General features: G+C 41.5%; 1 protein-coding gene across 4 annotated transcripts in view; it reads left to right on the top strand.

The window, feature by feature from the left end:
* PLEKHH2 (pleckstrin homology, MyTH4 and FERM domain containing H2) overlaps window positions 1-16,187 on the top strand; it is a 106,900-nt gene that overhangs the window by 47,780 nt on the left and 42,933 nt on the right. For 3 of the 4 annotated variants that reach the window (XM_062209350.1, XM_062209352.1, XM_062209354.1), the window contains exons 12-16: window positions 1,881-2,017; window positions 2,126-2,236; window positions 2,396-2,482; window positions 5,548-5,706; window positions 14,652-14,732. In XM_062209350.1, coding sequence (XP_062065334.1) covers window positions 1,881-2,017; window positions 2,126-2,236; window positions 2,396-2,482; window positions 5,548-5,706; window positions 14,652-14,732 — 575 coding nt within the window. The remainder of the gene's footprint in view (window positions 1-1,880; window positions 2,018-2,125; window positions 2,237-2,395; window positions 2,483-5,547; window positions 5,707-14,651; window positions 14,733-16,187) is intronic. The other variant, XM_062209351.1, reaches the window with a different exon arrangement.

The raw sequence follows: 16,187 nt of genomic DNA on the forward strand, positions 1-16,187 counted from the left end.
TAATCTCTAAGGTCCCTTGGAAATCTAAACTTGTGTTATTCTATGAAGAATAAAGATATTATCACAACCACTACTTATCTGAGTCAAGTAAAAAATAGGATGACAAGAGTGTGATTGCCCTTGTAGGTACTCTAAATATTAAAAACACTTTTTAAAAATCACTGGGAGGCCGGCACTGTGGTGTAGCAGATAAAGCCAGCACGTGCAGTTCCAGCATCCTTTATGGGTGCCAGTTCGAGTCCCAGATGCTCTGCTTCTGATCCAGCTCTCTGCTATGGCCAGGGAAGGCAGTAGAAGATGGCCCAAGTCCTTGCATGCATGTGGGAGACCTGGAAGAAGCTCCAGGCTCCTGGCATTAGATTGGCTCAGCTGCAGCTGTTGTGGCAGTTTGGGGAGTGAACCAGTGGATGGAAGTTCTCTCTCTCTCTCTCTCTCTCTCTCTGCCTCTGCCTCTGCCTCTCTGTTACTCTGCCTTTCAAATAAATAAATAAATTTTTTTAAAAAATTGCTGGGTATTGTAATGAATAATGGCCTAATTCCTTAATTTTATTGAGTATCTTCAAATATATTAAATAATGCTCCAAATGTGGCTTGCAACTCTAAGCAGTTTTCTGTAAAGGCGAGTGCATTATTGTGAGCAATCCATTGAATCTTACTTTACAGTTTCTGGCAAATGAAGTAGGTTGTTTATCTCTTTAAATATTATTACTGCCCCCCCCCTTTTAAAGATTATATTTATTTATTTGAAAGGCAGAGTTGCAGATAGAGAGAGGGAGAGACAGAGAGAAAAGTCCCCCATCTGCTGGATTGCTCCCCAAATGGCTACAACGGCCGGAGCTGAGCCTATCTGAAACCAGAAGCCAGGAGCTGCCTCTGGGTCTCCCATGTGGGTGCAGGGGCCCAAGCACTCGGGCCATCTTCTACTGCCTTCCCAGGTCATAACAGAGCTGGATTGGGAGAGGAGCGTCAGGGACATGAACCAGTGCCCATATGGGATGCCAGTGCCACAAGTGGAGGCCCACTACACCACAGAGCTGGCCTCTTATTGCATGCTTTTATGAGAGATTTTTACCGTCTATAAACTATTTAGTAGTATATTGAATGTACATGAAAAATACTGAAATCATGTGAGGTTTTTTGGTGAGATTACTTTAAAAGTGATTAATGGCGTGCATTTGCTATAGCAGTTAAGACGCCACTGGGACACCCACATCCCAGCTCAGAGTGCCTGAGTTTGAGTTCTGGCGCTGCTCCCCATTCCAGTTCCCTGCTAATATGCACCCTGCAGCAGATGATGGCCCAAGTACTTCAGTCCCTTCCACCCACGTGGGAGACCCAGATTGAGTTCCAGGCTCCTAACTTTAGCCTGGCCTCACCTGGGCAGTTGTGGGCATTTGGGTAGTGAGTCAGCACATGAAAGATTTCTGTCTCTGTGTCTGTCTCTCTGCCTTTTAAATAACATAAAAATTAATTTAGAAAATTTTAAGTGATTATAAAAATTAAGCTGCTTAAAATGTGATTGTGAAAATTCCATTCAACATTTGTTTTTCCTGTATATCAGCATGTAAAAACACATTTTTAATTCTTTACAAAAGGTATAGTAGTAGACTATTACATATATTTTATATGTGTAAAAATAGCTGAGGTTGTAATCACACCAAAATACTTTTTTGTGTTCCTTTGACTTCCTTGGAGAGTTGCTTATTCTGCTTAGTTTTTCTTTCTACTTTAAAAGTTCTTCAAGGCCAAGGGAATGTGATAAAGTCTAGTCTAAAGAGGCTTGTGCTCTAGGAGTAGTTGGGTTTCCTAGGAGAACTCAGAGCCGGCGTGTGGACCAGCTCTGGGCAAAACGCTGACTTGACTTGTCTCTGTTCCTGTAGGTGTGTCTCTGTCCTCTGTGGCTTCCGAAAGCGATTACGCTATTCCTCCTGACGCTTACTCCCCCGACACGGAGTGCTCACAGCCTGAGCAGAAGCTCCCCAAAACCTGCTCAGCCTCCAGTGATAACGGGAAAAATGTAAACACTGAATCGGGCTTTTAAAAAGTTAATGAATTCATTAGTTTGAGCCTCCAAAAGGCAACATAAGATATATATTTTTAATCATTTTTTTTTTTTTCCCATTAGGAACCACTGGAAAAATCTGGCTATTTATTAAAAATGAGTGGTAAAGTCAAGACTTGGAAGCGAAGATGGTTTGTTCTTAAAGGCGGTGAATTACTTTACTACAAATCTCCGGTGAGCAGAAAGTGCTTGCAATTTAGCACTGAATTGCTGAAGCTAAATCAATCTCCTGATTGCTTTTCTTCCCTGTAATGCAGTTAATGATGCAAAACATTTCTTAGTATTGCTGTTACACTACATCACTATTCTCTTGGTTGTCTTCTTTTCATACAGAGTGATGTAATAAGAAAACCCCAGGGACATATTGAACTTAGTGCATCCTGCAGTATTTTAAGAGGAGATAACAAACAAACAGTTCAGGTACTTTTTTTTCCCTTAATTTTCTTTGTATCATGCAAAACTATTCTTAATTAGCCAACCTAATGGGAATGAGATTGGTGATTCGAATTTCTTTATTCACTTTGGGATCAAGTTCATGTCTCAAAAGTATGTAAGACTTTTTAGTTAAAACTATAATATAAGCTAAATTTGTTTTGGATAACTCCCACTACATTTTCTTTACCTTTCCCCATTTATTCTCATCTTTCAGAATATTTAATCTCCCAGGTATTTTCAGCTTTCAGGCTATCAAGCTATTTTAGGGAAGGGTTAGCTGATAAATGGATCCCCCCAAAAATGCTAGTAATATAATGTACTACTAAATTCAAGAGTGTTTATATGTTAATGTAGAATCAGAAAAAGCCAGTTCTTACATGAACTTCAGATGCTATAACACCTAAATGGAAACAACACTGGTGAGCACAGGAGCTGATCTGCCAAGTCACACCATAGAGCACTTGCTGCCAGTTTCACCTACACATGAAGCCAATTTCTGTTTTTACTTTTTTTTTTTTTTGACAGGCAGAGTGGACAGTGAGAGAGAGAGACAGAGAGAAAGGTCTTCCTTTACCGTTGGTTCACCCTCCAATGGCCGCCGCGGCCAGCGCACCGCGCTGATCCGAAGCCAGGAGCCAGGTGCTTCTCCTGGTCTCCCATGTGGGTGCAGGGCCCAAGCACTTGGACCATCCTCCACTGCACTCCTTGGCCACAGCAGAGAGCTGGCCTGGAAGAGGGGCAACCGGGACAGAATCCAGTGCCCCGACCGGGACTAGAACCCGTTGTGCCGGCGTCGCATGGCAGAGGATTAGCCTATTGAGCCACAGCACCGGCCAAGTTTCTGTTACATCTAAAAAGTAGGCTGTGCCATGGCACAGCGAGTTAAGCCATGGCCTGCAGTGCCAACATCCCATATGGGTGCCTACTCAAGTCCCAGCTGCTTCACTTCAAATCCAGCCCTCTGCTAATGCGCCTGGGAAAGCAGCAGATGATGGCCCAAATCCCTGGGCCCCTGCACCAATGTCAGAGACCCAGAAAAAGCTCCTGACTTCTGGCTTTGGCCTGGCCCAGCTCCAGCTGTTGTGGCCATCTGGGGAGTGAACCAGCAAATGTCTCTCTGTAACTCTGCCTTTTGAATAAAATAAATAAATCTTTTTTTGTTTTCTTAAAAAAAAAAAAAAGGTTGTTGCCTTTGGGCCAGAGCTACCATCTTCTAGTACTTCATCAACATGGTAACACAAAAAGAAAGAGGAGAGGTGCCCTGGGTATGTGCTCCAAGCCTTTCAGAAACATGAAGTTTGTCCTATGACCACATACATGCCCACCTACAAGAAAGATGCTATTGTAGAAAGCAAGGCAAGGGTACTGTTCAAAAAGGAATGCCCCATAGATGTTACCCAGCATGCTGTTGGCATTGTTGTAAATAAATAAGGGCAATTCTTGCCAAGAGAATTAATGTGCATGATAAGCATATTAAGTGCTCTAAGACCCAGGATAGCTTCCTGAAATATGTGAAGGAAAATGATAAAACAGGAAGGAAACCAAAAACAAGGTCCCCAAGTTCCTACTGAAGTGCTGGTCTGATCCACCAGAGAAGCCCGTCTTGTCAGAACACTGGAAAGGAGCCCGAGCTGCTGGAACCCATGCCCTGTGACGTCACGGCACAATAAGTGTAATAAAAACTAAAAGGCCTCGGGACTGTAATATTAAAAAAAAAAAGAGGTGGGATATTGAGACAGTGTGATGTATGTAATTAAATTCAGACACTATGAAATGTTTTCAATAACCATTGTTTTCTTATCTTGCGTCTTTGGAAGCTGGAAGACAACTTTTGCCAGAAAGGTACATTATCAGTGTTTCCAATGGATTATATCTGAGGGCACCTCAGAAACATAGAAAGGACAATCAGGGAAAGCTTTCCTCGGAGCATGGCAGTTGAAAATCATTTATAAGCTTCTGAAATATTTGGGGAACTTGAAGTGTGGTTGATTTGAGACTGGAAAATTGCAAATTCATTTTATACAATCCCGTGTTATTTTCAAGAATTTCTCTTCTTACACAAGGATACTTCAAAAGGTTCATGGAAAGTAAAATTTAAAAATAAGTTTATTTTGGTGCAAAACAATGTTGAATTCTATATATATAAGGGATCTTCCAAAGGTTCTTGAGAAATGGCATATTATGAAAAAGTTCTGGGGCCAGCGCTGTGGCATAGTGGGTAAAGCTGCCACCTGCAGTGCTGGCATCCCAAATGGGTGCCGGTTCAAGTCATGCCTGCTCCACTTCCGATACAGCTCTCTGCTATGGCCTGGGAAAGCAATGGAAGATGGCCCAAGTTCTTGGGCCCCTGCACCTGCTTGGGAGACCTGGAAGAAGCTCCTGGCTCCTGGCATCAGAGTGGCCCTTTGCAGCCATCTGGGGAGTGAACCAGCAAATGGAAGACACCTCTCTCTCTCTGCTTCTCCTCTCTCTGTGTAACTCTGACTTTCAAATAAATAAATAAAATTTTTAAAAAAGAAAAGTTCTACATGGATTTCAAAAAATTTTGCACCAAGTAAACTGATCTTTTAATTTCACTTTTATACAAACTTTTGAAGTACCTTCATATGTAAGATATTCTAATTTATAGTAGAGTTCTTCATTACTAAATTTAAAAAAACTCTTCTTTTTAATTGCTAAAAGTGTGTTCTTTATTATAGTCTTCAGTTATTCTGCTTCTCATTTCAACAACCTAGAGCCTATAACACATTTAAGAAAGAAAAGGGAAATTTGACAAGTAAATAAAATATAAAATCATGACTACCAAGTTTAATGCTATGAAAAGTTTTAAAGTAACTTTATTTATCTTAACTGAAGTTTAGTTATTGAAATTCTCAAGAAATGGTTAAAATACTCTCAATTATTATGGAATCATTTATTTAGAACCCAGATTCAAGCTTTATCCTGTTTGTTTCCATGTTAAGTAATGATGTCTAAAGAATGGACAGGAAATGATGATAATCCTAAATCTTTATAATTTCTATTCCTATTCCTTTCTAACCCCATTCCAGTTGACTACTGAAAAGCACACGTACTATCTGACTGCTGATTCTCCCAATATATTGGAGGAATGGATTAAAGTGTTACAGAATGTTCTCCGAGTACAAGCTGCCAACCCACTTTTCCTACAGCCTGAAGGCAAACCAACTATGAAGGGATTGCTCACTAAGGTAGGAAGCTGTGTGTGTAGCAGCGTCCGAGGCAACTATGAGAAGTAGCCCCAGTGATCATGAAAGTGGGTGTCAGAAAGTATGCATGTTGAATATTTATGTCATCTTCTGGTAAGGAAGGATGTTTTAAAGTACAGTGCCTAAAATAAAACCCATGAAGATAAAAAATGACTTTGACCACAAAACATAATAATGTGAATGTTCTATCAAAAATTCTATCAGCAAACTTTTAAAAAGACAAATGAAAGAACTTTTAAAAGATATTTGCATTGTGTGTAAATTGGTTAGTATCTTTAATATTTAACAAGTTTTTCTAATAACTAAATAGAGGACGAATAAAAATGGGGAGAAAAGGAAGTGAGGACATGATGGGAAAGAAGAGAAGAAGAAACACAAGTGATCAATAAGCATGTGGGAAAATATTTTACTACCACTAATCATTTTAGGGATAGTTTGTAAAACTCTGATTAAAGGGAATACATTTTTGAGATTTTTGAAACCCAGTATTCATACAGATTAAGAAATTGCTGGTGAGAGTATTACCCTGGAAGGCAGTTGCCAAAGTACTAGTGGATATTTTTGAATGAACAAGTGAATGAATAACTAGCATATTCCATATATACATATCTTTGATCCAGCAGTCTTACTTCAAAAAGTTTATCCTTAGAAATGGTCTTAGGGGCCAGTGCTGTGGCACAGTAGGTTAATCCTCCGCCTGAGGCACCAGCATCCCATATAGGCACCGGTTCTAGTCCTGGCTGCCTCTCTTCCGATCCAGCTCTCTGCTATGCCCTGGGAAAGTAGAGAAGATGGCCCAAGTTCTTGGGCCTCTGCACCCGCATGGGAGACCAGGAAGAAGCACCTGACTCCTGGCTTCGGATTGGCACAGCTCTGGCCGTTGTGGCCATCTGGAGAGTGAACCAATGGAAGGAAGACCTTTCTCTCTGTCTCTCCCTCTCACTGTTTGTAACTCTGCCTCTCAAATAAATAAATAAAATATTTAAAAAGAAAAAAAGGAATGATCTTAATTTGCAGAAGCTTTTTTTTTTTTTAATATTTATTTGTTTAGGGGCCGGTACTGTGGCATTGCAGGTAAAGCCGTCACCTGCAGTGCCGTCATCCCATAGAGGTGCCAGTTCAAGTTCCGGCTGCTCCACTTCCGATCTAGCTCTCTGCTATGGCTTGGGAAAGCAGTAGAAGATGGCCCAAGCCCTTGGGCCCCTGCTCCTGCATGGAAGACCTGGAGGAAGCTCCTGGCTCCTGGTTTCGGATTGGCCCAGCTCCGGCCGTTGTGGCCATCTGGGGAGTGAACCAGGGAATGGAAGACTTCTCTCTCTGCCTCTCCTCCTCTCTGTAATTCTGACTTTCAAGCAAAATAAATAAATCTTTTTTAAGAAAGATTTTTAAAAGATTTTTTAAAAAAGATCTGTTTATTTGAAAGGCAGAGATACAGAGAAGGAGAGAGAGAGAGAGAGAGAGATCTTCCATCTGTTGATTCACTCCCCAGTGGCCTCAGTGGTGGCTGACAAGTCTTCCTTCTTCCAGGTCTCCATGTGGGTACAGGGGCCTAAACACTTGGGCCATTTTCTGCTGCTTGCCCAGGTACATCAACAGGGAGCTGGATCGGAAGTGGAGCAGCCAGGTTTCAAATCAGTGCCTATATGAAATGCTGGCACTTTAGGTGGAGTTTTAACCTTCTACAATGCAGTTCTGGCCCCAATTTGTAGAAGATCTAAGAATAAGGATGTCTGGGGGCTGGCGCTGTGATGCAGCATGTTAGGTCACCATCTGCAGCACCAGCATTCCATATGGGCTCCATTTCATGTCCTGGCTGCTTCTCTTCCAATCCAGCTCCCTGCTCATGTTCCTAGGAGGGCAGTGGAGGATGGCCCAAGTGCCAGGGTCCCTGCCACCCACATGAGAGACCCAGATGAAGGTCTTGGCTCCTGGTTTCAGCCTGGCCCAGCCACTTCAGGAATGAACCAGCAGATGGAAGATCCTCTCCTCTCCTCTCCTCTGCTCTCTCCTCTCTCCTCTCACCTCTCTCCTCTCTCCTCTCTCTCTCTCTCTGTCTCTCCCTCTCTTGCTGTAGCTCTAATTTTCAAATAAATAAATCTTAAAAAAAAAGAATGAAAATTTCTAGCACATCCTGCTTGGTTTTTCCCTATTTTACAAAATGAAGTATAATTAACATATTCTGCAATATGCAGATCTTACTTATAGAATTTGATGAATTGTGAAATAGTGTCATTCTATTAAGATATAGAAAATTTCCATTACCTCAGGAAGATTCTTTGCAGAGCATGTTTATTATAAAGAAAATTTGGACTCAATTTAGATTTAAAATAGGGAACGGTTTAAATAAATGTTTATACAATCATATCATGTGCAGCCTTTAAAATATTGTGAAAGAATAATACTATGGAAATATGTTATGGTGAAAGAGTACATTGTTACATTTTTATTCCATTGTTATTATATGTAGTCATAAAAATGTCAGAATAGAAAATACCAAGGTATATTAGTTATTTCTATTTTATTTTTGCCTAATTTTGTTTTCTGCCATTTTTTAGAATAAGTATTGATTTATACTTAATATTATTTTTTAAATTTAAAAAGTTCCCTTGATTGCTTTTAGAAGAATGCAATAAAATGTTTACACATACACACTCATCACTCATGTGCCCTGGCTATAGAAGAGGTGACTATTTTAGAAGTAAAGGAGCGAGGCTACCCTGTCATTTGTACTTCATGACTGTGTGGGAATGGAAGTGAGTGCTATTCAAATGGGTTTACAAAGACTGGCCAACCGCAGTGAAAGGAAGACAGAATTCACCAGTGTATTCAGTGAAGAGAAGTAGTCTGTTTTTTCTAAAATATTACATTCCTGTGAATGTTTTCTCAGTCACTGGTGGGTTAGAAGACTCACTGGTATTGTGCAACTGTGGTGTGTTTTTTTTTTCAGTGAGCACAGTGCTACATGAAATCACAGTCTTACTGTGATTCATAATGAATTTTCCTCTTCTTTCAAGGGCCATGTGTATCAAACCTTAAGAATTTAATATAATCACATCTAAGGGTTTGTTACTCCCCCACATTTAGTTTGTTTTTTTATTTGTTTTCATCTTTTTTACTTATCAACATAGCACTGTCAGTTTCTGCTCATATTCCATTTCTGCAACTCTCTGCTTGCCATTTCACACTTAGATTGTAAATGAGCTGATGTGGTTATGACTATCCATTAGGGTTGGTAGGATGCTTATTAGGTTTACTTCCTACTGTTTCTGAAGGCTTATCCCTCCATATTTTCATCATCAGAATTTATAAGATAAAACTTCCCTTGGTTATTCTGTGTGTCTTATTTCAAGCTCATATATAGACTAAAATTTGAGATAAAGTAGAAGGTGGATTTTTCTCAAGTTGTTGTCTTATTAGGTATAGAAATAGATAGGTATATGTTAAGAACTTGACTAATTTGTCTCTGGATACTCACTCTTGCAGTTTTTATGTTAATACTTAAGAAGAACTTTTTTTTAACGTAAGAATTCATTTCTTTAAAAAAGTTTATTGGAGTTGGTGTGGCTCAGTGGGTTAAGCCACTTGAAATGCACACATCCCATAACAGAAAGCCTGGGGTCAAGTCCCATTTTCACTTCCAATCAAGCTTCCTGCTAATGTACCTGGGAAGCAGCAGATGTTGGCCCAAGTCCTTGGGTCTTTGCCACCCATGTGGGAGAACCAAATGGAGTTCCTGGCTCCTGGCCTCAGCCTGGCCCAGCCCCAGTTGTTGTGGGCATTTGGGGAATGAAGGGAATGAACCAATGGAAGATTGATCTCTCTCTCTTTCTCTCTCTCCTCATTCCCTCTCCTCCCCCTCCTGCTTCCTCACCCTCTCTCCCTCTCTTTGTCCTGTCTTTCTGTGCCTCTCCCCCATTTCTCTGTCACTGTATTTCAAATAAATAAAAATAAACATTTAAAAATTTATTAAAAATGTATTGAGCATTACCAAGTGTGACACAATGGGCTGGAGATATTAAGATGGATTGACCACTCTCCCATTCCTCAGAGAGCCTCCAAATCCATTGCGTGAGAGAGAGAGAGACATCAGCTTGTTTATAATAATATGTGAAAAATGCAGTAATTGAGATATAGCATTAGGTCCAAGAGAAGCCATTTTAGCTGTGGGATCAGAAACCATGTCTTAGAGAAGCTTCCTTGTGCCAAGTCTTCAAGAAAGAGTAAGAGTTAGGTTTCTAAATGGGAAGAGGCAGGGAAGGTGCTCCAGACTAGGAGCCAGTATGAATACAGGCATGGAGTCTTGAGACAGTGCCACCTACACTGGGAACAAGTCTTGGGAGAAAAATCTGGAGGAGTGTGATCATGGAGAGCTAATTTTGCATTCCTCAGGACTTTGGTTTTCATTGTGACAGATACAGGACCCCTTTAGGCCCACAGGGGTGGGGAATATGTGACCCAGGATATAAATCATTTGGTGTGGCTCTGCAGGGCAACTGCAGGTGTGCCTTGAAATTTAATACATCTCTAACAGGCTGATTTTTAAGTTGGCCCACAAATAATGTTATAAATACCCAAATGGTCCTTGGCAGAAAAAAGGTTCTGCCAAGGTTTATAACAGGAGCATGGACATGCTTATGTTGTTTATTGCTTTCTCTGCTGAGGCAAAGATGAAGTTGTTAAGGGCAAGGTAAAGGTTCATGTGAAGGGCATGAGCCTGGGGTGGGGAAGTAGAAGAAATAGATTTCCTGAGTAAAGGATGGTGCCAGATAAGGGAGAGCTTAGAAGAGTTTAGGATGATTAACATTATTGTCAAATATGTCAATTTTTTTTTTGAGCTTCCTAGGGCATCTTCATCAAGAGAAGTCCAGCATCAGAGGGGCTGGGCTGTGGAGAAGCAAATGGTAATTGTCAGCATAGACATCTCAGTTAAAACCAAGCAGTTGAGAGAAATCACCCAGAAAATGTGTTAGGTGGGAATAGGGGGGGACCATTAATGGAACACTTGGGTTTCCAAACTGGAGGGAACATAAAGGGGTGTGTGAAGAGCCCCTGGGGTGATGCCATGGGAGGGGAATGTTCCTTCTGGAGGGGGTGATCTCAGTGTTATATTATTTCATAAAAACCCCCATAACTATCTCTGTATTTCCATATTCTGCACTGGATTATTTTAAAGCAACTAATGAGATTGTGTTGAGTGGGTTTGTTGAGAAGTGTAGTAATGTAAGGGTCTTGGAGCAAGAGTTATTTTCTGATCAAACACGAGTTTTCAGGCAATTGGAGAAGGACCAGAAGCTAGGAGGGAACTGATAAACTAATAAGATGGAAGGATCAGGGACTGAATGTTTTGAATGAAGTCGAAGAATAAGAGTGGTGTGAGTAAGAGAGAGGAAGGAGCTTGTGATCTGAGAATACACTGTAAAGTGAAAAAGTGGAGCAGTTCTCAGTGAAGAAGAAAGAGCTAAGTGTGACCCTAAGATGGGTGGCAAAATGGAGGGATCGGGGCTGGCATTGTGCTACAGCAGCTGAAGTCCATGCTTGCAATGTTGGCATCCCATATCAGAGGGCCAGTGTGAGCCAATCTGGCTTCCTGCCAATGCATCTTGGAAGGCAGCAGAAGATGGCCCAACTACCTGGGCCCCTGCCACAAGGATGAAGCTCCTGGCTCCTGTCTTCAGCCTGGCCCAGATGTGTCTTTTGTGGCCATTTGGGGAATGAACCAGCAGATGGAAAATTTCTCACTCTATCTCTCTCTTTTTCGGTGTCACTCTGCCTTTCAAACAAACAGAAAAATAAATGTGTTTTTTTTAAATGGAGGAATGATAAAGATTATTGGACATGAAGTGAGTGAGAATGTAGAGAGCGTTTGGCAGAGAAGCTAGAACAGGGGCTTGGGAGCCAGAATGCCTGGGCACAAGTCCTGTAACTACCCCTCACCACAGGCTCTGTGCCTTGGTCAAAGGGAGATAGATAATAACAGTGCCAATCTCACAGAGCGTTGGCAGGATTGAACAAATTATTTAAGCATGGAAAGTGCATTAGAACAGTGCCCAACACATAATAAACACCAAAACCAGCAGCTACTAGTATCATGAGAGTTTTCCTTAGATACTGAAGTCAGCAAGGTTGGAGGCAGGACTTGCAGAGAATGCTACAGGGATGAGAATACAGGCAAGGAGGGGAAATTGTGGGAGCTGATGTTTCATGTGACCTCAAAGGCTGACTGGCGTATGACACGCTATTTGTTTCCAATGTTTCCAGCAGGCTGATGTGATATACCTTTGCTGTGGATGTAAGGTTAAAAAAAATTCTTTCAACTATTTAGTTTGCCAAAGACTTGTGATTGCCTTTAAATCCTCATAAGAATTCTTCTAGCATAATTCATGTTGTTACAATGTTTTTAGAGTAAGTCGGCATTTTAAGAAATCCTAATATAATAAGATTTACATACAAAGATAGACTATTTTTAAAACACAGCTTTCACAGTGAGTTGGCAAAATTCTTCATTAATTTGCAGTTTTCAAAGGTAACCATGGTTATTTCTCACAGATAAATAGTTTCAAAAGTACACGGTCTGTAGTCAGATGCATTATAATGCAGTTTTGATGAGACTTGTTTTTGGAGTTTGTTCAAAGAAGAAGAATTAAAAAAAAATCCTGCATAACTCTATTTAAAACTGCCAGGATATTTGCCTATAAATATGTTTCCAAATTTAATTAAACTGAAACATGTCTTGCCAAATGAAACATTTTTTGTTTTTTGTTTTCTCCAGCAGCATTCTAAATCCATCAAACTGCTGATGGTGGAGTTACTTGTTTGCTTAAACTACAGCTCGAAAGCCCAAAGTCTGGCTGGGTATGTGGGTTTAAAAGAAAACATGTGTTTTACTTCTTATTATTCATAGTGAGGAAGGCAGCATTTATTGTGTAACTACTATTGTCCCTTACTCACACTTTCACCATTGGCCATCACAACAGCCCTGTGGGGTGTACAGCAATGTTACTGAAGAGGGGACAAGACTCAGTCAGTTGCCTCGGGACATCTATGGAATTCAAGCCATGGTCCATGAGACCTCAAAGTCCAGACCATTTCTTCTTTAGTGACTTGCCTACTGTAAAGTCCATTGTGACAATAATTTATAGTCTTCTCAATGTGTTACTGTCAGAATAGTCCATTTAAATATAAGTCATAGGGCGGGCATTGTGGGGCAGTGGATTAAGCTACCACTTGGGGTGCCTATATCCCCATAGAAGAGTCTGGTTTGATTCCTGGCAACTTTGTGCATCAAACCCAAGGCCCTGCTAACGCACAGTCTAGGAGGCCGCTGATGGTGACCTGAGTGATGGTGACCTGAGTACTTGGCTTCTTGCCAGCCACCCATGTGGGAAACTCAGATGGAGTTTCTGGCTCCTGGCTCAGCTCTGGCTGTAGTGGGCATTTGGGGAGTGAACCAGCAGACAGAAGGTCCACCTCTGTGTGTGTATGTGTGTGCTCGTCTCTTTTTGTCATTCTGCCTTTCAAAAAAATAAGTAAATCTTTTTGAAACATAAATAAATGGAAGTCATTACAAGAGCCTGGAATATCCTCTGTCCAATCTGCATCCCTATCCACCCTCTCCCTACCCACCCTCTCCCTCTCTACCCCTTCCCCCATCTCCTCTCCCCTCGCTTGCTCAGCCTCAGAAACTCAGGCTTCCTTGCTGTTCCTCAGACTCTCTCTGCCCATGGCTCAGTAGATGCACCTGCTCTTCCCCAGATGACCACACAGCTTCTGCACCTCCTTCAGGGCCTCACTCGATGTCAGCAAGGCCTTCCTGACCAGCTCCTCCTTCTCCAAGCACTTCCTTTCTACTCCTCCTTCATATTTCTCTTCGTAGCAACTGAATTTGGGACTGTGGCTAGTCTTGGTTTCCAAGCAGTAGAGCCTCAAGGCTGAAGATGGCAGGGTGGCTGCCAGGTGAATGGGAACATATAGGGCAAGCTCAACGTGGCACACCATGATCTAAGTTTGGGGTCATAGGACTTGTTTTCGACCTCACCCACTGGTAGGGATGCTTTTCTTTGTGTTTCCCAAGGCTTGAGGATGCTGAGGGGTTGTCTGGTGAAGATCTTCAGAGCCTCTACCTGGGCAAGACTGGCACAGGGAGAATCTCATGAAGCACCAATTGATAATAAATCTACAATACCCAATAAGTATTTTGGTAAAATGTCTTCCACAAGAATGCATATCAATGTAAGCTCTTGTGTTCTTGATGTAGTTATGTAGCACACGACTAATTTGGTCGTCTGTCTGTCTACAAGGCTGTGAACTCCTTGCAGAAGGAAATTGTATCTGGTTCAAATCTGTTGTCCCAGGACCTTGGTCAGTCTCTAACTGTTCAAAGTCAAGAGCTAGATTCAAATTCTGTCCTGGGCACTTAACACAGGGCCTGACACAGAGGTACTTGATGTATAGTACTAGCTTTTAATCATTATTTTGTTATTTTATATGATTACTTCTGGAGGTGGCATCAAACATTTTTGAGTGAATGAATCATTTCCATTTGGGAAATTGCTAGACTTCTTCGGGATTTAATCTCCTGACTTCTGACGTTAGGTTGTTAGAGAGCCATTGGGCTGTTAGAAGGCTATGAAATACACTTACTTGTGAAATTAGCACCTTTTTCTATTGATCTTTGACTCCTCAGTCCTAAGCATTGTATTTGACACCTAGTCATCACTCATTGAATAGTCATTGGTGAGCAACAAAGCAAAATATGCTGTGCTACTACTGTAACAGGTAAGTCTTACACAGCATTTGGACAGTCTAGTTGGAATATCACTTATGTCCTGGGCAAACTGTATACTTAGAGATTCAAATAGAGTATATAAGCTATTACTTAAAGGATCAAAGTTCTGAGCTACATTTATCTCATTGAAATGTGATTCCAGGTAAAACATGGCTACTCCAAGAGAGTGTGGTGTACTCTTATAGGAAAGACACTGTATTATTTTCGTAACCAGGAAGATAAGGTATGTATATATTCTTAATGAGCTAATTAGAGTAATTTTTGTTTGCTGTGCTTTAAAGTTTTTTCTTTCATTCCTCTGTTGCCAGATAAAAACGTTAGAATCTTAAACAAGGCTGGAATTTGATATTAAAAACTGTTACTATGGTAATAACATTCCTATCACCTACAGAGGTCTTGACTGTTAATTTACAATCCTTAACAACTTTTAATTAATGCATCTTCTAAGACCTAGAAGAGAAAAGGTTCTTCTATCTACAATTCCACCATCCTCTTCTCTTTTTTTTTTTTTTTTTTTTACAGGTAGAGTTATAGACAGTGAGAGAGAGAGACAGAGAGAAAGGTCTTCCTTCCGTTGGTTCACCCCCCAAAATGGCCACTACGGCTGGCATGCTGTGCTGACCGAAGCCAGGAGTGATTTTTTCCTGGTCTCCCATGCGGGTGCAGAGGCCCAAGGACTTGAGCCATCCTCCACTGCCCTCCCAGGCCACAGCAGAGAGCTGGACTGGAAGAGGAGCAACCAGGACTAGAACCCAGCAACCATATGGGATGCCAACGCCACAAGGCGGAGGATTAACCAAGTGAGCCACAGCGCTGGCCCCCCATCCTCTTCTCTTATTTCCCAGGTTTTGACAAACTTGATAAGGTTGGGAGAAGGGAATAGCAAGCTAGGAAGGAAAACCTGGGAAGGAACAAGAACCCTGTCCTGTCCCAGGTGTTCAGATGCCTCTCTAGCCCGCTGCCTGTTTAGATCCTGCTTTTTCGTTTTTAAACTAATCTCCTAGCCCAAAGAACTTGAATTATCATGACTTTCAGAGTAAAAAGGTGAAATATCTTTCAAAGTTGAGATGTCTGCCCAGTCGTCATGATGGGCACTCTGTGTCCCTTTCAGATTACTGAAACTACGTAAGTTGAGCCAACACGGGCTGTGCGTACTTTCATAAAACATGATGTCTGCTGAGTGGAATGGCAGCCCCGTAACTGATGACTGTGTGAATGAGATTAAACTTGGTCCTGTCACCTTGTGGGTCAGTTAGTATCTCTCCGTTCCCTCTTCACAGACCCTTCTCACTCTCTGGTCTGATCAACTGTATTTTAAAATGTATGTCAGTGTTCCCGGTATTGGCTGATGGGATGGGAGTGAACATAGTGCAGCCATTAAAAACAGTCCATCGGAAGGAAATGTGAGGAAACACCCAGGTACAAATGCAACCTGAATAAGCACACTAGACAACTGTATGTTCAGTCTAATCCTGATTTACCAGTTGGGAAAACCCAGGTGTGAAAGTTTTACTATAGAATTAGGACCATAGATAGCTTTTGGAAAAGTTCTGTAAGTTAGGTAATTTTTAGAGAAGTTGAGAGCAAGGTCAACACTGACGGCAGGTGGTCCTCAAGAGACCCTGGGAAGCCTCGGTGGATCTGGCATCAGCCCAGGCTTCTCTTTGCAGCTGGCTGA

Source organism: Lepus europaeus, chromosome 13, assembly GCF_033115175.1.
Source record: "Lepus europaeus isolate LE1 chromosome 13, mLepTim1.pri, whole genome shotgun sequence".
Lineage (NCBI taxonomy): Eukaryota > Metazoa > Chordata > Mammalia > Lagomorpha > Leporidae > Lepus > Lepus europaeus.